The sequence below is a fragment of the Carlito syrichta genome, unplaced genomic scaffold, assembly GCF_000164805.1.
Source record: "Carlito syrichta isolate Samal-C Ts95f unplaced genomic scaffold, Tarsius_syrichta-2.0.1 Scaffold309429, whole genome shotgun sequence".
In the NCBI taxonomy this organism is placed as follows: Eukaryota; Metazoa; Chordata; class Mammalia; order Primates; family Tarsiidae; genus Carlito; species Carlito syrichta.
This window is the reverse complement of record NW_007253525.1, coordinates 198,939-223,681: the sequence shown is the minus strand read 5'-3', so window position 1 is coordinate 223,681 and position 24,743 is coordinate 198,939. Positions and strand designations below refer to the sequence as shown.

Genomic DNA, 24,743 nt, shown 5'->3' with positions numbered 1-24,743 from the left:
GAGATGTAACCCTCTCTGGAGACATGTTATCTACTAAAGCATGTTATTCTCCCATAAAAAAACAACCTTTTAATCTTCCATAGAAATGTCTGTAGAATTCCTGCATTTTAATCTTGAACTAGTAATTTGTTATTTTTTTCAGCAAGAGAAATATACAGTAAACGAAGCTACCTTTTATTTTTTATAGATTGTAGAGTATGTACAAAAGATTGACTTACAATAAAATCACTTTGCCTTGGATATGAGCTGGCGGCCATGCTAGTGTTTCAGTGAGAGGGGAGGGTCAAGATGAGACTGGAAGTGGGAATGACTTTCAGGAAAAAAGAGGTCTTTGCCATTCTCAGTTGCTTAGGACAATACTGTTCCATAGGGCTTTAAGGTACATATTATCTTTTAAAGAACATTTGTTGACATTTTTCCCGGAAGCTTGATGGATGACGGAAAGTGACTGTGTCTATTATGTCCCCCCCATGAGTCATTCCTTCATTTCAAGAATCAGATGGCTGGTGAAGTGTTCAACTCTGTTTAGATACATACTGAATATGCAAAGGTAATATTTAGGACCCAAATATCTAGATATAGACTGAAGACATGAAGACTAACATATAAGGGAAAAAAGGATTGTTTAACATAATTGGCCAAGAATGCTTCAAATGAAGCTAGATTTAAAAAAGTAATCACAAGACTTGGCTACCTGTACTGTGGTAATAATGGCAGAGATTGGTCATTTTCCCCCCTGACTATAAAACTGATACATGCTCATTAAAATCTTTTTCAAATTCAAATAAAGAAAAACAATTTATCTGAAATCCTACATCTATTAACATTTTTCTGTACATTCTCCAAGACCTATCTCTATAGATGTGTGACTAGAAGGAAAGCATTTTACATAAATGAGATTAATCGGCATCTGCTCTTCTATAACTTGGTTTTTGAAATCAATCATATATTGTATAATCTTTCCACTTATGTAATTCTAAATCTAATGATCATGTGTTCCATTACATATCTGTATTTGGCTTCTATTTGCTTGCCAGTGTGAGCTTATCTTCAGAGTATAAATTCCCTGGAGTGGGTCTGCTGGGGCCAGGACTCTGGGGATGTCCTCTGACCACAGACCCCTGCCACCAGCAGGGCTAGAGGGGCCTGTTCCCCCAGGCGGGAGCCATCAAGGGGCTTTATCAATCTTTCTAATTTTTGCTTAGCTGACAAATGAAAATAAATCTAATTTTCACTTTTATTTTTCATTTGGTAATATAAGATTGTTAATTATGAATTGATGGCATTTTTATATGTTTAATGCTCATTTATACTTATTTCTTGACTGTCCTTCCATCCTTAAGTTTATAACCAAAAAGCTTACATATGCTACATATTAATATATAACCTTTGTACATAACACACTTACCATGAGTTTTTTAAATATCCTACCTCCCAGAGCCCTTCCTGTTACCTACTTTTTAAAAAAACAAAAAGTCAGATTTGTTTTTAAGTTACATTAAAGCCCTCAAGAGTCTTTCTGCTGCCAGCACATTCTAGAACAGGCTTTGCCAAGCATGAACTTACCACATCGGAACACAGAGAGCTGGGCCAGCATCGGCACTTGATAGGACTTCCCATCAGAGGCCACAAAGGTACGCTTCTTTGTGTTCTCAGGTTGAAACCGTGACTTCCACAAACCCTTAAAATACACTGCATTGACAAGGACCAGCCTGGTGAGCACTCCATCAATAACATCTGGGGACAGCAGGCTGTCAATCATACCTGTGAAGTCAAAGAACAAGCAAGGAAAAAAAAACACCTCAGGATTGGGTGACCAATTTGAGAGCAGTTGACCCAGTAGAATGGAAAAATCAAAGGATTTTAATACGAAATTTTTAATACAATACTTTAAAATTATTTTTAACACAATATTTTAACATTTTTCTACATTTTCAACATACCCTTTTTATATGTTTCTCACTAGAAATTAAAGTTAAAAACAAGTTAAATATCAGAGAACTGGAAAAGACTTTAGAGATTCCTAGTTAGGGGTAACCCAACTTTTCATCAATAAATTCTTTTATTACTAATTTCCTTTAAAAAGTTTTACTCATTCAAATAAGCTATACTTAATTAATCATTCCTCTCTCTCCCTCTCTCTTTCTAATATATATAGATAAAGCTACTAAGTGACTGGCAATGAAGGATTTGGCCAGTACAAGATAAATAGTTTTGTTTTGTTTTGAACTACTAGGTTGATTTAATCTCAGTCAAAAATAAACACTTCAGCTTGTACAATGTTATCAAGGCAAATGCTTAACTTTTCTTAATTCTAGCAATGTTGAGGATTACTTTTGAATCCCTGAATATCGCATGACTCTACAACTACTTAAAGAAGAACTGAAACTAAAACTTAGTGTCTATATTTATGGGTCAGGCTTCAAGCCAGGTGCTAGTATCATCGAAATTAGAAGATGGCCAGGCACCATGGCTCATGCCTATAATCCCAGCACTTTGGGAAGCCGAGGTGAGAGGATTGCCTGAGCCCGCAGGTTTGAGACCAGCCTGGGCAACTTGGCAAGACTTCAACTCTGAAAAAAAAAAAGAGAGAGAGATTAGAAGAGAGGATTTTGAATGTTATCACCACAAAGAAATGATAAATGTTTGAGATAATGAATATGCTAAGTAGCCTTTATTTATTTACTTTTTTTAGCCTTATAGTAAAGTTCAAAGTCTGGAAGTGTGATACAGTATCCTATTTGATCATTACACATAGTACACATATATTAAAACATCACACTATACTCCATAATATGTACAATTATTATGTATCAATTAAAAATAAATTTTTTTTAAATGGGGTCTGTTCCTGAAGAACTCCTAATTCTGAAGAAAGATGCTCTTTGAAAGATGTTGGGATGGTTCATCTTATTTGTGTCAGGAGTGAAGGAACAAACACAACTTTTCTCATTTCAGGATGCTCTCACAAAAATCCTTCTGAGATGCTATGTGTGGTTGAAGCTTTAGTTTTCCATTTAGGTTCCTTTCACTTGGTTCTTGAAGATTCAGCTGTGTAACTGGGTGTGCTTTATTTATTTAATGTAGAGATGGAGGTCTCATTATGTTGCTCAAGCTGGTCTTGAACCCCTGGCCTCGAGTGAACCCACCACTTCCGCCTCCCAAATTGCTGGGATTATAGGTATAAGCCACTGCTCCTGGCTGTGTGTGTGTGTGTATGTGTGTGTGTGTGTGTGTGTGTGTGTGTGTGTTTTAAAAATAGGGATCTCTAATGCCCAAAGCTATTAAAACTTAGTTCACTGCATTCTTTAGCCTAAACTTATATGTGTGTGCGTGTGTGTGTATATAAATACAAGTTGTACTACTTCAAATGGCAAAAGTAAAACCAACAGCTTTTGAAAAAGTGAGAATATCTAATTCAGCAGTGAGAACTTTAAATTATTTTAAATGAATTTCAAGAGGATTCTGGTGTATGATAAATAAACGTCTAAGTCATGATAAATAAGCACATGGAGATTTCCAGTGTCCTAGACAGTTTCATCACTAATTATTATTTCCACAAGGTGGCACCAGCATCACCTTAAGTCAGGACCAAGAAGAAAAATACCTAAGCTATAAATAATCATCATTCAATTCAGATCAAGGCTGGCTTTTGCAAACAGGCTCTGTTTTTTGGGAAATAAGTTAGAACTTTATGCTCTCCTAACAGCAAACTCATTAGAGTTGGTTCTCCAATAGTGAATGCTGTTTCTTGCTTCTGCTAGGAATACTACCCAGCCCAATCCCTACTTGCCTTTAAAACATAACTCGATGGTCCCCTCTACTTCTAAACCTTCTCTGATCCTCCTCCCCATCTTCCAGGGTATGCCTCCACTGTCAGTCTTCATAAAGCCCAGTGCTTAGCACCACCATGACACCTACAGTGTTTTATTCTAGCCAACTTTGATGTGCCTGTCTTCCCCAACTAAATTGTGAGCTGCATGAGAATAAGGACCCTGCTATTAATTGTTTCTTATTCCTAGCACTATGTTCAGCATACAGTCCATCAGTGTCTGAAGAAATCTCCTCAGCTCTCTTTTGCAGAGATAAACAACGTCTCCAGCTGCCACTAGTAGGACTAAGATATAATAAAGGGGCATGAAAAATTAAAGAGAAAAAGAAAGAATAAAGAAAAAGGTAAGAAATCTGCAGTTCAGAGGCAAAGAGTCACATGGGAGTCTGCCATTAATAACTACCACAAATGTGCATCTATCACCTACCCACCCATCCATCCTTGGATATATACCCACCTACCCATCATCCATCCACCCATCCATCCTTGGATACCTACCCACCTACCCCAAAGTATAAGCTGAGATTTTTTTTTTTTTTGAGTTGGAATCTCACTCTGTTGTCCAGGCTAGAGTGCTGCACAGCCTCAACCTGCTGGGCTCAGGTGATCCTTCCATCTCAGCCTTCCAAGTAGCAGGAACTTCAGGCATGCACCACCATGCCCAGCTAATTTTTTGATTTATTGTGGAGATGAGATCTTGCCAAGTTGCCCAGGCTGGTCTCGAACCTGTGGGCTCAGGCAAACCTCTTGCTTCTGCCTCCCAAAGTGCTGAGATTATAGTTATAAGCCATTGTACCTGGCTACAAGTTACAATCTTAACAAATACCTTGACGTGGAATTACTCAAGGCTATGAGGGCAAGTAAGAAGGGGAACTGACCTGGTCAGCAAGTCTGGAAAGGAGGGGTTCCTTGACAAAGTACTATCTACGCTAACAGCTATAAAAATAGCTCACACTGGTTGAACATTTTTTAAATGCAGGGCACTTTGCTAATTGCTTTATTTATGTCCTCACCACAGCCTTAATGTTGCCAGGATCATTCTAATAGTTACCACTATCATATCTCTCCACTTTACAGATGAGAATGTTGAGGCACAAGAAGGTTAAATAATTTGCCCAATGTTACCTACCTAGTATGAGGCAGAACTAAGATTCACACTCAGAACTTGTGCTTTTAACTATTATGCCACTCATGAGGTGGTGGAGAAATGAGTAGGCCCTCACGAGGGGGAGAGGGAGGGAAAGTATTCCAGGCAGCAGGAATACATGTGTGGGGGTAACTGGAGATGGGATGGTAAGTAAGGGAACTGAGAGGAGGCCTGTGTAGCTAGGACACAGAGTATATGGAGGAGAAACTGGGCTGTAGAGGACAGCAGGATAGACCCATCCCTGGCACACTGCTGGTGTGTTGGGCTCGCCTACTCTCTCAGGGAAGGAGCTATCATCTTCATGGGATAGACCCAGCAATCTTCCAGACACTGTTGAGTTCTAAGGTCCCCCTGAATTCTATCATATGATCAAGTACCTCTTAGCTGAGCAGGTCACCCCAGGAGGCAGTTTGGAAATCTGTGGGCATATTTTTGGGTTGAGTGGGCAGTGGTCAGAGATGCTACATGTCTTGCAGTGCTCAAAATAGGCCCACACAATGAAGAACCGTCCTGCTTTTCACATGACTTTCAAATGCCCCGCTGTATAACTAAATTGGTGGGATGCCCACCTATAATAATCCGAGCCCAGAACCTCACTCTTTTTTGCACGTAAACACAAAGTCTTTTTTTTTATGCATTCTTTTAATGTATGCTGAATTTGCGAGAAACGTGACTCCCATGCAGACCCAGTGAAGCCTGTACTTTGTTTTGTTCGGAAATTTATTAAGAGTCTTATACCATTTTAGAAAAAAATTGTGTCAGCCGTGGTAACACAGTTCGTGTTTCTGTGTCATCAGCACAACATGCCTGTCTCGGTCTGCTTTCATGGTTGTCGATTCACAATTATTCTAAGAATCTGACTACTTTACTATGTTTCTGTATAGTTGTACCCAACGGTTTACCTACTGAACTACACGTATAAAATACTTTTGTTTTCCTTTGTATTACAGCTTGGCATTGTATTAATTTTTTAAAATTTATATATGTGTGCATAGGGCATATGATCTATGACTTTTATTTCAGGATAGTAAAGAGAGTATTAAATATATGTATCTGCTTCAAATAAAGGAGCTGGGTCTGACAGGGTTGAAAAGCGTCACTCAAGAATCCACGCTCTCCCTTCCCAGCACGTTCCGGTGCTTTGAAAACAGTCAAGTGGGAAAACTAATGAAGTTGAATATTACCATCCCACAGTTAAAGAAGAAGGTGGAGAGGGCACAATGGCATGGCATAGTCACACAGTTGCCAGTCCCACAGCCAGGAGCAAGAACCAGTCCTAAGCGCATCTGCTTCTGACCCCTATTCTCAGGCTGCCAGACACCAGTAGCCCAGAAACACCACTGAACACCCTCAAGTTTGCTGGCCTCCTGATGGTTTATAGTTTTAGGAAGAAATCCCAGACTGCACAGTCCAGGCCTCGTTGAGAAGAGATGCCACCGATTTCCCCAAAGCACCCGGGTCCCTCCACCCTCCCTGAGCCTTCCTTGCTTACTTCCTCACAAGTTCTGCAAATGGTTCTCCAACATTTGTGTATGGTGACGGGTGGTGGAGCTAGTCTGGGAGTTGCTGGTCCCTCCCTCAGAGATTCTGATGCAGCAGGTTAGGGTTCAGGGATCTTCAGTCTGAACACACAGCCCAGGTCATTCTGATGCTGGGGCTCCAGGGACCATACTTTAACAAGCACGCTCCCGAAGTTTTGTCTTTAGGTTTTTCCTCCCTATCGGTTCTCTTTTGCTTCCACTCTTGTGACTCTATACTCTCTTCTGTGCAAAACAGCTTTCAAGCCTGCATTTCTACCTTTCACGTTACCCCGTTGTTCTAGACCTATGGATCCTCCTGCACATTTCCAAGTGAACCTCCAGTTCACACATTTACAGGTTTAAAACACCGACCTTAGCCACTGCTTCCATGTAATGAAAGAAGAGACACATGTACATGAGTAATCATTATACACTGGAAAGTGCTGTAAAAGAGAGGGTTGTGAAATGTGTAATTATATGCCCATCATAACCAATGAGGGGCACCAATGACTTGATGATGCAGAAGTGAGAGGCCAGAACACGAAGAGAGAAATCATTCCCGAAGGATGAGGACATTCAAGCAGAGGGAACAGCAGATGCATAAGCAGGAGGGCATGAGTGAGACAACCTTCAAAACAGACGGGAGCCTTTGGGCAATGACTCTGGAGGTGAGATACAGCCAGGGAAAAGCTGTGTCTGCTCTGCTGCTCAAACTACAGGGAGAGAAACCTCCAAAGGACAAATAAGGGGGTGCCGCATGAAAAGGGAAGGAAGAGAGACAAGTCCAGGAGCCCGCTAAGAAAGAAGAGAAGGACCAGGGCTCACTGGGGTCTAGACATTTCTCAATGGAGGGGTTGCTAGATTTGCAAATGCCAGTTAGAATCCTGGAGTTGAACTCACACCTTCATTCACAAAGTATACATTCACATAACATTTTGTGACCACTCACCTCTGGTTTCATTTTTGACCCACATATTGATGGAATCAGAAGCAGAGGCTGGCTCCTCAAAGTTCACGTTCCGGACTTCACACTGAAACACATCTTTGTTCCTTGTCACAAATGGCACGTCCATCTTAAAGCCATTCTTAACAAACACGGCATTAGCCACTGTCACGATGTCTTTATTCTTCTTGGAGACAATGGCCTTGTTAATCTTCTTTAATACTTTACCAACTCCTAAAGTAAAAATCAGAAAATAACAGCCATGTTTCTATAAGAACTTAGAAGTTTTTGAAAAATTTCTTATATTTTAGCAAATAAGAATAGTATACACAGGAGAAATATAAGCAGCAGGCAAGTAAGTCTTCTGCTTTCTCAAGGGTTTATTTCTTAAGAAAAAGGGGGGTGGTGTTAAACCTGCAGTTCACAAATTTATAGGTTTAAAACACCGACCTTAGACACTTCCTCCATGTAATGAGAGAAGAGACACGTGTAAATGAGTAATCATTACACACTGTGGAAAGTACTGTAATGGAGGGGTTTGTGAAAGGAGTAATTATATGCCCATCATAACCAGCAAGGGGACCGATGGACCCTGGACCCTTATTTATTTATTTATTTATTTGATTGATTGATTGATTGATTTATGAGACAGGGTCTCACTCTGTCGCCCAAGCTGGAGTGAGTATAGTAGTCAATCCTGGCTCACTGCAGCCTCAACCTCCTGAACTCAAGCAATCCTTCCACCTCAGCTTCCCAAGTAGCTGGAGCAACAGGTGAATGCCACCACACCCAGCTAATTTTGACATTTTTTTGTAAAGATAAGGTCTCACTATTTTGCCTAGGCTGGTCTTGAGCTCCTGGGCCCATGCAATTCTCCCACCTGGCCCTCTCAATTACTGAGATTACAGACATGAGCTACTTTGCCCAGTCAAAATACATTATTAAAGCTCTCAAAAACCAATTGTGCTTTTGCTTCAAAACGGGCACATTCAAGGTGTTCTCACCACCTTCTCCATGTAGACCTCACTCTCCCAGTAGCCTTTCTGGGCACCAGGTCAATATGAACGCTGGCATGCTGCTCAGTTCTATAGCCACTCAAGAATAAAACAAAGGGAACTTCCTAATTCATTCTTTCTTGTCTAACAATATTAAGTGTTATTTCCTTTCTTGCCAAAGATTTAACAATGCAATTTATTTTTTCTGTTTTGGGAAAAAATGAATAAAATAAGCACCAGAAAGACTATAAAAAAGTTACCATGTGCCACCATCCAGAACAATGTGATTTTTACTTGGTATCAAACTCAACAAGTAAGGAGATTAACTTTATGGCAATGTAAGCTTTATTTTACACGAGCCATTCATACATCCTCCATTTAGTTTGAAATGATGAAAAAGAGGAAAATAAGTTATAAGAATGAAATGTGTTTCTACAGAGAGCTCAAGTCGCAGATCCTTCTTTATTACTTGGGGTCTTTCCAAAATGATCCCGTCCTAAGACATTCTGCCAGAGCCACCCTGACGGTCTCCTAAAGAGCCAATTTGTCACTCTGAGTGTGCACCTTCTTCATACCCCTTAACTAAGGGCAGGACAAAGTCTTCCCATGGTCCACAAAGAGGAAAGAGTGTAGGGCTTTACCGTGTGCACGGCTCTTTCTTAACTCTCCCGAGCACACCTCACAACCATTCTGTGTGCAGGCCCATTTTACAAGTAAGGGAATAGCAGGCTTCCGAGGCTAAAAGTCTCACTTCCAGGGCCAAGTGCCAGCACCTGGCCCCTTTTGGGGTGGGGATGGGGAGATGTGTGCCCAATAGGCCAATATTGTCAAAACTTCAGAAACATTAACTTCAAATGAATGCGGGAAAGTATTCAAATAACCAACAAAAATCCAGTTGCTATTTTGGAATTGTATTGGCGGACAGGGCTTGCATCATACCAGGAAAGGCCATAAATCTTAGTGGTGACTCATCATGAAGTTATAAATCACCAAGAGTTTTCTGAACTTCTAAGCAAGGGTCAGAACAGCGTGTTCCAAGCACTGAGTCCTTCCACACTTACAACAGGTGAACAAACTGCAAACTCATGCAGAAGTTTAATGCTGCATCAACAGAGCAGTGTGGTTAGGCATTTGGTCCTGGCAGCCCAGGAGGCCACGTTGAGAACAGAGTCAGAGGCGGGGGCAGAGCAGGCCCTGAGGACACAGACCCCGACTTCCCTCATCTCACTGCTGTCCAGCTAAAGGTGCCAATGCAGGCAAGATTCTCAGAACTTCAGGGCTGGCTGGAGGAGAAGAACACGGGCGAGGAAACTCCCTCGTTTCCCAGTGAAGTAACTAGACCTCGATGTGAATGCGATTGCTCAAGATCCGGGCGCATGCTGGTGGCAAGGAAGGGCTTGGGAGCCAGGCCTGCTCCCCTAGGCACTGCACTTGCAAAAAAAGGCAGATGGGAGATGGCTCTAGGTGAGAACCCTGAGCTAAAGCAAAGCACAGTGCCGGGAGATAAACTCATGTGGTTACCAACAGGTTTTTCTTTTAATAAAACGAAAACCTTTTTCATCCAGCCTTCCTTTAAAACATTTTTTTTTCCACTTTTTATTTTGAAATAATTGCAGATTTACAGGAAGTGGCAAAACAATCTGCAAGAAGATCCCATGTGCCCTTCACCCAGTCTCTCCAAATGGTCCCTCACTGCATCAGGAAACTGGCCCACGGGGATAGTTCACAGGGCACGTAGTGATTTCACTCATTTTACATACCTATGAGAGAGAGAGAGAAGCTCTATGCAACTTTACTGCCTATGCAGATTTGTGTGACCACCGCCACAATCAAGAGCTGGGAAAGTTCCCTCAACACAAGGCTTCGTGGTGTCCCCCCCAAGCCACACCCTCACAGGTTTTTACAAGTGTATGTGCACAACCACAGTGCCGTTGAGCTCTGGACACCATGGAGGTGAGTGAGACAGGAGGTCTTCAAGCACCTTTTAAAAATTTAGAACGTTCAGTGTGTTTCCCGTAGGGATGAGAGGGCTGGAGCGCTGAGAGATCCAGCAACTGATCCGAAACCTCATAGCTATGGAACAAGGACAGAGTCCAGTTCTAACTCACAGAACTGCAGAATCTGCCCTTTAGAAGAGACTGACCCTAAGTCCCAGACGGCACCAGCTAAACCTGCTGCTCTGCTTCTTGGGGCTGTAGGCAAAAACAAACCCACCAACTCTTCTGACCCAGGACTTCTGGGCAAAGGCCCCACCAGTGAGCACAGCGCACGCACCATTCACGCCGTATCTCATCACCGTTGTGAGTTGCTTCTTGGTTCTGCCATCTGCCCCCAGCTGAAGCATCCCCAGGACTGATGCGATCCCGTGAGGGGAGACAACGATATTGTCATGAGGCCGAGACTTGATGATCTGACTGAAAACCTGGATCCCCATGTCGGAGCCTAGTTCCTCGAGAGACAGAGGACTGAACTGGAAGCAGATGGACGGCAAAGTCATGGCAGCCAAGAGGAGGAAGGCAAAATGCCAATTCATGGTTCCTTCCGGCAAGGATGACCTGAAAGATTAGAGTAAAAAAAATCTAAGTTATACTTGAATGGACACTTTTTGAGGGACTATTTTGTACTCACCTAGGTATGATTTACTGTATTCAGCATAATTGAATGCCATGTGAATACATTTAAGACAGAACAGCGTAGACTGAATCAGTCTCAACACATGCCCTAAGAAGGTGGGGAGGAAGAAGCAGCAAACTTCGTCTGCTGGCTCCTTACTCGTGCCAGGCCCTATTCTAATCATTCTTTAATTCTCATAACCACCCTCTATTCAATTAAAACAGTATTTACTGAGGGCCTACTGTGTGCCAGGCCCTTTTCTAAATGCTGGGCATACAGTGTAACTAAAACAGACAAGACTCCTGCCCTCCTAGAGGTTACAATCTAGAAGAGGGACAGAAAACAATTCCTTCCTAGCTCCCTATGGTGTGTTATGACTGATTTAACCCACACTGTTCTTTCTTAAAGCAATCGATAAAGCAATTTCAGCGAGGGATAAGGGCCACACTAATAAAACAAAGGGATATGAGCAGATAAGGGCTGGGAGTCCTATGAGAGAAGGCCACCTTTGCAGTGGGAACACAGGAGGGTGATGAGGCCTGAATGGTGAGAAAGAGCCAGTCACTAACAGATGGGGAGAGGACATGTGGGCAGAAGGACAGCAGGGCCAGGGCCCTGAGGGGAGTAATAAACTTGGTGTGTTAGAAGCCAATGTGGATGTGAAGGAGAGCCCAGCTGTGGAAGGGCCTACAGAGCCTGGTGAGGCACTGGGGTTTCATTCTAAGGGTCATGAGAAAGCCCCGGAGGGATTCAAACAAGGGTGTGATTATCCTAGAGACACATAGACATGATTCTTCCACCACAAGCACACTACTTTTTAAATTAAATAATTATTAATTAAAATAAACTTAAGCAATAGTTTTAAAGTTACAAGAGGGCAGAACAATTGGTAAATTCATAAATTGTGAGGATGGCGTTGCTTACTCTGATGTTCTCAGTGACCGTGATTCGTCTTAAATAAGCTTCCCTCTCTGATTACCACTTGTGGAGCTTTCCTTGGCTATGACAAGTAAGAGGTAAGAAATGACATGTATTTATGGAAAGGCAAATACTTTCATTAAATAAGAACTTAACAGTGGCAAGCACAACAAAAGCAGAATTGGTGATGTTGCTCATTTGGTTCCTCCCTGATGGGCGAGGTGAGCTCCTGCTAAGTGCAAGTCTCCCCTGGAATTAATGTGTCCCCCTTGTCACCTGTGGGATGCTGGGAGTGTTTGCAGAGAATAAAACAGAGGGGAGCCTTTTAAGAGACAGGTGACCCGGAGTGAGGAGGGAATAGGGTCTACGTGTGCTCTGGGGAAAAGAACAGGCACAAGGACGGTGGTAGGCAAAACTGGTGTGTGTTTGATGTCTCCTTGCCTTCCTTTCTATACACTGTCTGTACTTCCCACCCAAGGGCATAGGAGGTGTTCAAGAAACACTTGTGGGATTAAACCTGATGGCTTCTGAGTACTTTCTATTTTTATTATTTTTCGCTGCATCAAAATAGTGTTTATTGAGTGTGGCTAAGAAACCGCTTGTGTTTAACCTTGATGCTCACTGTCAGCTCAGAACACTCTCTAAAGGGAAGAGCCAGCATTGGGCTAGGCGAGGACTGTTGGCACAAATAGAATTCCCCACCCAGCTTCCCAACACTCAGAGGCCATAATGCGAACCACTGAGGCCATCATTCATCCTGATGTTGCAATTTTCTTATATATTGTGAAACTAGCACCTTTTAAAAAATTCAGAATGTTCAGTGTGTTTCCTGAGCTTAATTGTAAAACAATTGTGTAAACTCAGTCTGTCTAAATTCAAAACATGTAAGTGACCTACATACGCTCCTGCTTGGGTTTGACTATGGCCAGTGTGGCCTATTTTGACTTTGGCACCTAGGACTGGCACTAATACCATGACAATCCCCTGAGTTTCCTGGAGCCTGTTGGACATTGGAGAGCTTCCAAATCCTGACTATGGAAGCTTTACTCATTTCATCTAAAAATTAGGAATGGTGTTCTCCCTTCTTCCCTCTCGCTTTCCCTTTCTTTCAGGCAATATGTTTCCTCCTTAAAATTTAATGTATCACAGAGTCATCATAAGTATAAACAATGTGTACAATCTTTGTTATAAATGGTCAAACCCAGTGACTCGTGCCAACTTCATCAACGTCAATCTTTGACTCTCTCATTGTAGTCTATTCTGGCATCTATATCCAGCATGCTATAATCTATACTCCCCAAGCCTCCCCAGAGAAATCCTCCTGGGTTAGAGAATATTTGAATAAATATTTGAATTTGTATTCACAAGGCATAAAATACATTAAATTCATTCTGCCTCTTTGGTAGCTTAAAGTCGATTGACTCCAATACTATAGATATATATAGAACATTGTTAAAACAAGGAGAAAGTGTCAGTGACCGTGAGAAATCTAACAGCTCCAATGTCTTAGAGTCAGCAAGGACAGTCTCCCAAATAAATAAGCTACCTTATTTAGCAGAATTTTGCTTGGTTATGAATTTTTGCTAAAAGAACAGTTTCATTATGACATGGAGGAAAGCTGTCATGGGTGTTTTTCTTGGTTTCTTAGACTTGGGAAGTTTTTGAGAGCTGTCTATGTACAGTTTCATAACAGTGCAATGGGACAGTGCTAGGGTTGTGCAGAACTTGGAATCAGAGCTATTTTTGATGGATGTTCTGGGCATAACTTCTCCTTGGCCTTGGTTCTCTAGTCCAAATGCTCACTCGTCTAAACTCACCTGGCTTATATACATGTCTCAGAATAAGCTTTCACTTCTCTCCAAAGTTCAGTAGCCAGATGACCGCGTGTTGATCCATAAATTACTTTAAGCTTGTATAATTCCTCACAATGAAACACACACATGTCCAAATAGATAACCTTTTACATGAAGTAAGTGGGAGTTCTCAGGCTTTGAAATGCTTGGTCTCCAGGACAAGCAGATCCCATAATGGGAGGAACATAGAAACCTCCTGTTTGTTTTCATGTTTAAGATAAATTACATTTTAAATGTTCAAATCAGTGAGAAAGAATACAAGCTGTTGGCCAAATGTATTATGGAGCATCATTATTCTGAATAAGTGTCTCCATTTCTTGAATATTGTTTTACAACAGTAAAAAGTCTCTGGTTGAGGCCACCATTAGAGGGAGAACACAAACCCATCAACAAAGCCAACACCACAGGCGTATCCTTCCAACTACTGGGTTTCTGTTTCCCTATGTTCTTCTAGTTTCTTATTCCAAACCTTCCCACTTTACAGTATAGGAAATGTTTTTGAAATAACTGGATACTGCTTTAAATTTTAACCATGATTTAGTGTAGTAAATAATGGGTTGGTACTTTTACAAATGCCAGACTCAAAACCCATCTCTACATTTATAAATGTACCATTTGCTGGTGGCAGCCATTAGAGGAACACACTCTCTAAAGACCTGGTGGCATCCACCATCCCTTCTACACAGGTGATGCTCAAATCTACAGCTCGAACCCCCAAACTCTCCACCGGGTTTCAGTGCTATACTTTCAGTCGTGTGCTACCTATTTTTATCTGATTGTTCAGAAATATCCTCCATGAGTGGGTTTTGAAGGGCCACTGATCTCCCAGATCCACCAACTTCCCTCTTAAAGGGCCATGTTTTCTGTTGATAGGCTTTGCTTTCCCAAGCCTGAACATTTGTTTCTTCTGCATACCCTTCACCTGGTAACAGTGGTTTTTCTCCATGGTTTCTGTCCCAGTTGGGGTTATTAACCCATTTTTTTGAATTCCTATAGCACTTCCTATTTGCACGTCTCATTTTAGTTGTTTTCCAAGTATGTTTTCTCTCCTCCCAACTAGACTGGAAACTTATAGAAAGCAGGGAGTTTAGTCTGCTAGAGCTCACAAGGGTTCAATTTAGGGCCTACTGTTGGTAGAACTAAATCAGAGATTGAACCATGGGGTTAACCCAGCAAGTGTTTGGTTTCCAATATAGAATGCTTTGATAAAATTTTTAAGCAAATAAAAGTTAAAAGAAAGGTCATGTACAAGTCTGGATGTAGAGTTATCCCCAGGAAAAATGAAAAATAATAAAGTTCTGGTACCACTGGGCCCTTACCCCATGGCAAACATTCTGTACAGCCACCACCCTTGGGGATCGGGCATGTGCTTTCCAGTATGCCACACTCCTTCTGCTCCCTGCTGCCTCACACCTGACCACTCGCTGCCATTCCCATCACCTCCCCAAGCTGCGTGAGCATTTGTGACCAGACCCCTGCCTGGAACCAGTGCTGACAGATTGAAGAATGGAGACTGGGATAGACAGTCACAAAAGATGAAGCTTCTTTTCTTTTCTTTTTGTTTTTGTTTTTGAGTCAGGGTCTCACTCTGTCACCCCAGGCTGGAGTGCGGTTGCATGATCATGGTTCACTGCAGCCTCAAACTCTGGGGCTCAAGCAGTTCTCCCACCTCAGCCTCCCAAATAGCTGGGACTACAAATGTACACCACCAGACCTGGCTAATTTTTTAATTTTTATAGAGAGATGAGGCTTTGCTATGTTGTCCAGACTGGTCTCAAACTCCTGGGCTCAAGCAATCCTCCCGCCTTGGCATCCCAGAGTGCTAGGATTACAGGCGTGTAATCCTAGCTAAAACTCCTTCGCTACTGGCTAAAACTCATTTTTTGCCTAATAAATTATTTTTTACACAATAAAGTTTTCATATAACAGGAGCAAATGACAAATAATATGATTATTAGTCTGCTCTGCTTAGCATAATAAATAAATAGTAGGTATAGTTTAGTGGGGGAAAAAACCAGTGGGAAGACTCTTCCAGTCAGTCTCTCATCCAAATGATGCACAGTTTTGGGAGGACTCAAAAGTATGTAAAGCAATATATTTTAGAAAATGTATATATTTTTAAAACTTTAAATCATGGAAGATTTCAAATATATGCAAAAATATGAGGCCCCAGTACTGAACATCCAGTTAAAATAATTATCAATTCATGGTTTAGTTTATTTCTCCTCAAATCAAAGATTAATTTGAAGCAAATTGTAGACATTATATATCATATCATGCAAAATATTTTCAACATATGTTCTAAATCTTAGAACTTGAAATATATCTCCATAATTAATAACAAAATGATCAACTCTTTAACATGTTCAATATCTCATTTGTGTTCACCTCTTTCGGATTTTTTATGGTTTATCTGAATTAGAATCTAAATAAGCTCCATACATTGCAACGGGCTACATCTCTTGTCTTTCTTGTTTTTTTTAAATCTTCCCTCTAGTTGCTTTATTTTTTACTTTTTCCTTGGAACTTTTTTGTTTAAGAACCATATTATTTGTCCTGAGGAATTTCTCCAGGCTAGATTTTGCTAACTGTGTTCATGTGATGCGGTTTAACAAGATCCTCTGTCTTCTGTATTCCCTGTAAACTGATAGTTAGATTTAGAGCAGGGGTCTGCAAGCTACAGCCCATGGGCCAAATCTGGCCATGCTTTCTGTTTTGTCTATGACTGCATTTGTGCTACTATAGCAAGCTGAGCAGACAGAGTTGCCTAGTTACAACAGAGACCATATGGCCTGCAAAGCCAAAAACATTTACTATCTGGCTTTTCACAGGAAAAGATTGCTGACCCCTGCTCTAAAGGCTGATCAGATTAAAGTCAATCTTCTCTTTTTGCAGGAATAGTTTGTGAGAAGTGTTGGGAGGGTGGTGGATTAGCAGCAACCCATAATTGTTGCCTAAGTGTACTGTTTTATGAGGAATTGCATATGGTGGGTGCTATTATAATTCTGTCCTTCTTCATTTATTAGTTGGAATATTTACACAAAACATTTTTGATAACCATTTGGTTACCTTGAGGTTCAGTTTGTGTGGCAAACAAAGGATAAATGCTTGATTCATTCCCTGTATCAAACAGTTGTCAACATGATTCAAAATGAGTTGGTTGACCAGAGGGGTTTTATTTTTTGTATCACTATGAACTCATGTTTTTCAATATATTTTAAGGGTCTTGATCCACTGCAAATATTATTCTTATTGACTGTCAAAACAAGTCTCTTCAGGTTGGTTCTTAAACTTTTTGATACAGACCTATACCTTGTTAGCTTCCTTGTTTTCTGGTTTGACAAGATGTTTCAGGCTCATTTTGTACATTTTCTGTCCCAGGTGGAATCAGCCACTTTTCTAGGGAGCTCTGGTTCCTTTTGGTGAGAAACAGTATTTAGAGACCACAACCTGAGTACCCTCATCTAATAAACTCTAAATTGCTGTGGAAAACTGGGCAACCATGATAAGGAAAATCCAAAGTTCATTTACACCACTCTCTGGACTATATCCAAATATTGAAACTCAAATTATGAAAGACAAACTGCTGACACAGTTTTACACAGACTGCTTGCACATAATTTGAAAATCAAATTATGAAAGACAGACTGCTTACACATGAATCGGTTGGCCTCCCACAGCTCCTGCCAGAACCGAGGAGACCTACTGGATGATGCAAAGATGAGGAAGTCAGCTGGGCATTAAAAGTTGGGCTAGGATAATCAAAGTGGATTGCCCCCATGTGAAATCAGTGAGTCTCTCAAATGAAACCCATCCTAAAAATGGAATCCTAACAATGCCAACGCCTGGAATGAACAATGGATACACAGGACAATCAGTAGAGCCCCTGATTTATTACAGTCCCTCCCTACTGCTCAATGAAAATTGTCATTTTTTTCAGACACTGGGAAAGTATTGATATCCTTCCGAACTCTGTGTTTCTAAGATTCTGGTTCTTGGAACCAAAGGCCCTTATTAATCTGCCCCTAGAGCAACCACTTCTTCTGGAGGGTCTACATAGCAGGTAGAGAAAAACTACATATCAGATCGTGTCAGAATCATGATGTCCCTCAATAGTTTTTCTTGACAGAGCTTCCCAAAGAAATAAATGTATAAGAAAGCTTTTAGACCATGACACTGAGATTTCTAAGTGGTTTTAAGTGGGAATGTGCCACCCAGCAGTCAGGACAAACGTTTCTCACCAATACTATGCCAACAGGCAAAGTTCTAACTCTTCAAGGTGTTTGGCAAAAGGCACTCTAGAGACCCTTCAGGAGTCGACTCCTGGAGATTAAGGCTGTATCGACAAAGTGATAGTAGCTGTTAATGCACAAGTAATTGGAGTTAAGCCTCAAATATGGTCTCTGGTCCCGTAAATCTGTATAAACACTACTGAAATATGTTCACCAAGACCTATCTTCATTTTCCAAATATCTAACACGTTTTCTTAAGTTACCAAATCAGTTTAACAAGAGAACTAAAGCGCTTCTGATAATACTTGGGAAGTGTACTGAGTGCTATCAAAATGACTCAGCATCTTTAAAACTTAGAGAAGAGCAAACAGGAAATGCCAACTTATCAGAAACAGCAGCTTGGTGGTTTTTAAAATGTGTTCTTTCAGGTTACTGGAGAGATTTAGAGACTTTTGAAATTTTTCTTAAATTTTTATCTGACTTCAAAGCATATCCTTTTTCTGTGACACTAATTTGGCCAAAAAGGAACCTAAAAATTTTTAGGAAAGAATTGTTAAGCCACCAAAAAGTATGGCAATAATGTCTGAAAGGTTCCTTCAATGAAAATACACACATTTTATTATTAAGTACCCTCTGACATCCAAGTGCCTTTTATCCACATATTTACTCATTCTAAAATCTCTTTGAAGTGAGAGAATAGGACTAAGGAGAAGGCAGGGATGGGGGCTTTTAAAAACTCAAGATTATGGGACATTTATTCTATTTTTCTCTAAACTTCAGGGAATATTCACCTAAGTTCAAATCTCAATTCTACCATCCATTAACCAAGTGATCTAAGGCAAGTTGCAATCTTTATCCATCTCAGCTTTGTCCTCTACCATATTAGGAATCAAATCTTATGGGTGGTCATAAGAATTAAATAAATGTAAACAGAAAGACAGATAGTAAATAGTACAGTGCCTGGTTCAGAGCAAGTGCTCAGTCAACGTTAGCTCCCTTCTCCTTATGTTCTTCAATGCTGAAACCCTGAAATAGTCTCTGATTTTTATTTCAACAACCATTTAGAAAGTCTCAAGTATCAAGGCAAGAAAAGTGATTTCTACCTTGAAAAAGTCCTGTGTGTACCTTTATACCTTCTATTTAAGACAGTGCTGGTGTGTTTTGATGACTCCATAAGAGAATGGAGGGGTTGGTGACTGTGATGGTGAAGGTGGGTGAGTATGTTCTCAAACATTTAATAGTTCTAAGATATCTTTTCAGTCTGTTGACTTAGGCCAATACATCCATTTTACTTATGTATCAAGTCCTGTAGACTCCTCTTTTTTGACAAATCTTTAAGATCTAATGGTTCAAATGAGTGATTTTCTAATTCAACAGCCAAGAGATGACCCAAAACATTATAACGATATTGATCAATGGTTCTCAATTCTCAAAAAGCACCTTCTTTCAGACTTAAAAAATTTTCGGATAGTTCATGACTAATTATATTTTAGTACTGGTGAAAATAGATGATAAACCGTGAATTCCTAAACACTCTAATAAAATGCAAATTCTTTTATCAATTCAGATGTATTTTTTAAAAATCTTATTTTGAGATATCACTTATTAATCTATATACGCAAAGCTGGGCCCTGAACATGATTATTCTGCTCCCTTGGAATAACTCTGATATGCCTATGGGTTCCCAACTCATAGATGAAAAATGAATATTCTCTAGATTATTGCCAATAAAAAATGAGTAGCAAGTGTTAGAAGTGTAAATTGATAAAAAAAATTCTGAAAGGCAATCTCTGATATGCATAAATAATCTTAAAAATGTATAAACCTATTTAAACAGTAATACCCCTTCTATCAATCAATCCTAATGTCATAATAAAAAAGATTTAGGTCCAAAAATGTTCACTGTTATTTCTAGTAGCAAAAGCCTTGCCATATTCTTTGCAATAAATAATTGCAACCTACATCTCCAGCGTAGGGGACACTGTGGGTGACCTTTTTACCAGCTTTGTGCATTTATCCTCTACTTTCTGTGTGGTTTGTTGCTAATGGTTTGCATCTGTTACCTTGGACAATTACTGGTGGGAGTTGAAGGCCACTTTCTTAATGTGCTTTAAGTGGCTGAGAGTTCACATACACCATTCCCACCCAGAGGCCAATCACCACCAACTACTGACATAACTGACTCTTCAGAGTTCCCTATTAGGTCTGGGTGTGGGGCTGTACCTGACAGCATCTCTTGCTTGGCTTCTTCCTTAATTCCCACTCTCCCCATTCCCTCACTGTTTCACCTGGGAGCATGTCCTTAATGAATCACTTGCACTTTATCCTTGGCTCAGGGACTGATTCTGGGAGAACATGACCTACAACATCCAACAATAAGGAAAAGTTAACGACATCTGCTCAACACAATGTCATTGGGCTGATAAGAACCTACCTTCAGCCCAGCGCGGTGGCTCATGCCTATAATCCCAGTACTTTGGGAGGCCGAAGTGAGAGGACTGTCTGAGCCCATGGTTTCTAGACCAGCCTGAGCAACTTGACGAGACCTCATCTCTACAATAAATCAAAAAATTAGCTGGGCATGGTATCATGTGCCTGTAGTCCCAGCTACCTGGGAGGCTGAGGTGGAAGGATCGCCTGAGTTCAGCAGGTCGAGGCTGCGGTGGCCGTGAGCACTGCACTCCAGCCTCGGTGACAGAGTGAGACTGCAACTCAAAAAAAAACAACAAAAAAAAGAACTACCTTCAAAGAAAATGCAAAGCACCCCTTTTCTGTTGATAAAAACATAAGCAGCAGGATCTTAGACTTCTGATCAGCTGAAATACATTCTAAAAGGGAGCCGAGGAGGCGGTGGAGCGCAACAGTGGCTAAATCAGAGCCTCATAAAACTTTTATTAAAAATGGTCTTTATTTTTTTAAAATGGCATTTATTGGAAAAGGAGAAAGAGTTGGGAAGTAATAGAGTGGGGATCCCTTTACAGACATTAAGATGAATGTAACACCACATCACAACCCACAGACCATTTCATGCTGAGTTTCTTCAGTAAGTGGTAGCCCTATTTTGGTGAACATGAATAGACCTATTATGTGGCTAAATCTACATATTAGATATATTATGACAGGGAATGTGTTTTATTAATTGTTTTATTCCCTGTGTTTTTTTAGCATAGTACTTAGTATATGGTAGTAACTTAATATTAATATATATCTATGAAATAAATTAATTAAAATTCACTGGAAATCAATTGACTGTTCCATTACTATTTGAGGTAGCAGCAGCAACAGTTATGGCTAACTTTAAAAAATTTCCAATTTCCTTAAAATTTGGGGAATGCACGCTTCAATACTCGAGAATAATAGCCATCATTTATTGAACGCCTACTGCTATGGTCTGAATATTTGTGTTCCTCCAAAATCCATTTGTTGAAATCTTTACCCCCCCAGGTGATGGCATCAGAAGTTGGGTCCTCGAGAGGCAATTAGATCATAAGGGTGAATTCATGGGGTTAGTGCCCTTATAAAGAAGATTAGTGTACTTATAAGAGGCATCTCAAAAAGCCAGCTGGTTCCTCCTAACCTGTGTGAACACAGCCAGAAGGTGCTATCTCTGAACCAGAAAGTGGGTCCTCACTAAACACTGAACCTGCTGGTGCCTTGATCTTGGCCTTCCCAGCCTCCAGATAAGCTACCCCATCTGTGGTATTTTGTTACAGCAGGCAAAACAGACTAAGACATCTACTCTATGACAGACACTGTACCTGGAGCTTTATTTTCAACATCTAGTTTAATCCTCAATTTAAGAAGTAGGCATTAGTGTTTATATTTTATAGGTGATGAAAACTGAGGCCTAGAAAATTAAGTAATCTGTCCAGACTGTATAAATCACACATGGTGAAGAGATCTGATGTCAGAAAGCCAATGCTCTTGGCCACACTCTGCCTTGTGATGCAGTTTAAAAGGGCAACCGAGAAAAAGGTGAAGAAACACTGCTTTCTTTTTACCTCTCTGTCCTGTGCTTAAATCATCAATAAATCAGAGTAAACAAGCTACCACAGCTTTACAAGGCACCAGAATTGAACATCATGTTTGTTACTCTAGTGCCATGGTTCTTTTTAAAAATTATTTATTTAATTATTTTTATTTACTTATTTTATTTTATGTTTTGAGTTGGAGTCTCACTCTGTAGCCCTGACTGGAGTGCAGTGGCCACTCCCGACCACCGCAGCCTCAACCTGCTGGCTCCGGTGATCCTTCCGCCTCAGCCTTCCAAGTAGCTGGAATTACAGGTGTGCGCTACCACACCTGGCTAATTTTTTGATTTATTGTAGAGATGAGGTCTCACCAAGTTGCCCAGGTGGGTCTTGAACCCGCAGGCTCAGGCAATCCACTCACCTCAGCCTCCCAAGGCACGGGATTACAGGCTGAGCCACCGAGCCCGGCAATTATTTTTATATTTTATTTTAAAGATGTGGGGTACAATTCAGGATTAGGCATACAAGTGGACATTGTACAGTATAATTTGGGCCTCCCTTTGGTCCCCACTTTGCCTGGTTTGAGATCAGCTACGCTTATGGATGTTGTACCCCCCAACTCAGCAGTATCCCGCTACTGTGCAGTGGTTAACAGGGGATGGTGGGTGTCACTACTCCCCCTCCCTTACTCCTGGAGAGATTTGGCAATGTCTGGAGATACTTTTGATATCACGCTTGGGGGAAGGTATTATTGGCATCTAGTGGGTGGAGGTCAGGGATGCTGCTAAACATTCTTCAGCATCTAAGACAGTCCCCACACCAAAGAATCGTCCAGCCCAAAATATCAGTAGTGTCGACGATGAAAACTTCTAGAGCAAAAAAGGGCAACATCCCCACTCTGCCCTCAGGTGTCACACAATGATACCTCTGACTTTCTTTAATTTAGAATCAAGGTCTACATGTGAAGTCCTGGACTGTTTCTCATGAAAACAATGACTGCCTTGACACTTGTTTCTTTATGTGGGAGAAGAAGGAATCCAGCCTACTTTTTTGAATTCTAGAAAGAAGGGTTGTGGTGCCAGTAACTGCAGCTTTGGCCTGCCAGCCCACCTTATCAAATTTATCATCACAAGTTCGTCTGCAACCTGTTGAGAAGTTCTGCAGCCAGAGGCAAGCTTTCCCTGGAGTTTCCTGCAGGAAGCATTGAGGAAAGAAGGCATTAACACCAGGTTGGGCTGGGCACAGTGGCTCATGCCAATAATCCCAGTACTTTGGGAGGGAGGCAAAGGTGAGAGGATTGCCTGAACCTGCGGGTTTGAGATCAATCTGGGCAACATGGTGAGACCTCATCTCTGCAATAAATTAAAAAATTAGCTGGGCCTCGTGGCACAAACCTGTAGTTCCAGGTTCTTGGAAAGATTGCCTGAATCTAGCTGGTCGAGGCTGCGGTGGCCATAAGCAGCATACCACTGCACTCCAGTCTGGGCAACAAAGTGAGATTCTGACTCAAAAAAAAAAAAAAAACCAGTCGGGCTCGGTGGCTCAGCCTGTAATCCCGCGCCTTTGGGAGGCTGAGGTGAGTGGATTGCCTGAGCCCACGGGTTCGAGACCCGCCTGGGCAGCGAGACCTCATCTCTACAATAAATCAAAAAATCAGCTGGGCGTGGTAGCGCATGCCTGTAATTCTGGCTACTCGAAAGACTGAGGTGGAAGGATCGCCGAAGCCCCAGCAGGTTGAGGCTGCGGTGGCCGGGAGCGGCCACTGCACTCCAGTCTGGCCGACACAGTGAGACTCCAACTCAAAAAAAAAAAAAAACCAGGCTGAGTGACTGGGCAGTTGTTTCTCTGCAGGAAGAGGGGAGACCCAGCTTCCTTACACTTCCATCTCCCGAAATCCTTCCCACAGAGCAGCAGCAGGGAACTGTGGCGGACATTACCAGTTATTACCTCCTGTAGACCTGTCCTCCCTGCCCACTGCCTGGTCTCTCCTCACTGGCTGCCTTTTTCTCACTAAGCCAAAGCCAGTTCTATCATTCAGGTTCAGGAAACAGAACTACCAGGCACAGAGAGAAAGCTTAAAATGTGCACACCTACCCTAAATTATTCTTACGACCACTGTGTCCTGATGAGCTGCCTGTCTGTCAGTGTCATGGCCACAGGGCTGGCCTTATCTTGTAAAGGCTGTAAGATGATGATAATGTGAAATGAGAGCTATTTCCAGAATCACCTGTGGACCTCCTAACGCAAGTCTTTTTTGCACTTGCAGCCTCTGTCTGGAACACTGTCCCCTGCCCCCATCCCTCTGCCTCTTTGTCCAGTTGTATCCAGCCCATCTTCCAATGTTCACCCACACGGCCCTTCCTTGCAGGCTTCCCTGGCCACGGCCTCTCATCCCTGCCCAGCTGTGCCTCAGCCTCCTTTGTTAGTACACTCTACTTGCTGTGAGAACATTTGTAAAGTAAATATGTGAAAATGAATGTAAATACCAATTCAGTAATATGAGGATTTGATTAAAGTCTGTTTTCCCTCTACTCCATGTTTTCTCAACCTCATCACTAGTGACATTTTGTGCTGGATAATCTTTGTTGCAGACAGCTATCCTGTGCATTGTACGATGTTTAATAATGTCCCTACCAGCCGGGCTCGGTGGCTCAGCCTGTAATCCCGCGCCTTTGGGAGGCTGAGGTGAGTGGATTGCCTGAGCCTGAGGGTTTGAGAC

At 41.5% G+C, this 24,743-nt stretch overlaps 1 protein-coding gene across 1 annotated transcript in view; it reads right to left on the bottom strand.

Moving 5' to 3' along the window:
• SERPINE2 (serpin family E member 2) overlaps positions 1 to 24,743 on the bottom strand; it is a 63,285-nt gene that overhangs the window by 15,372 nt on the left and 23,170 nt on the right. The window contains exons 2-4 of the mRNA XM_008067234.2: positions 10,712 to 10,992; positions 7,449 to 7,676; positions 1,567 to 1,764 (exon numbers count right to left, since the gene is read on the bottom strand). Coding sequence (XP_008065425.1) covers positions 1,567 to 1,764; positions 7,449 to 7,676; positions 10,712 to 10,970 — 685 coding nt within the window. The 5' untranslated portion in view covers positions 10,971 to 10,992. The remainder of the gene's footprint in view (positions 1 to 1,566; positions 1,765 to 7,448; positions 7,677 to 10,711; positions 10,993 to 24,743) is intronic.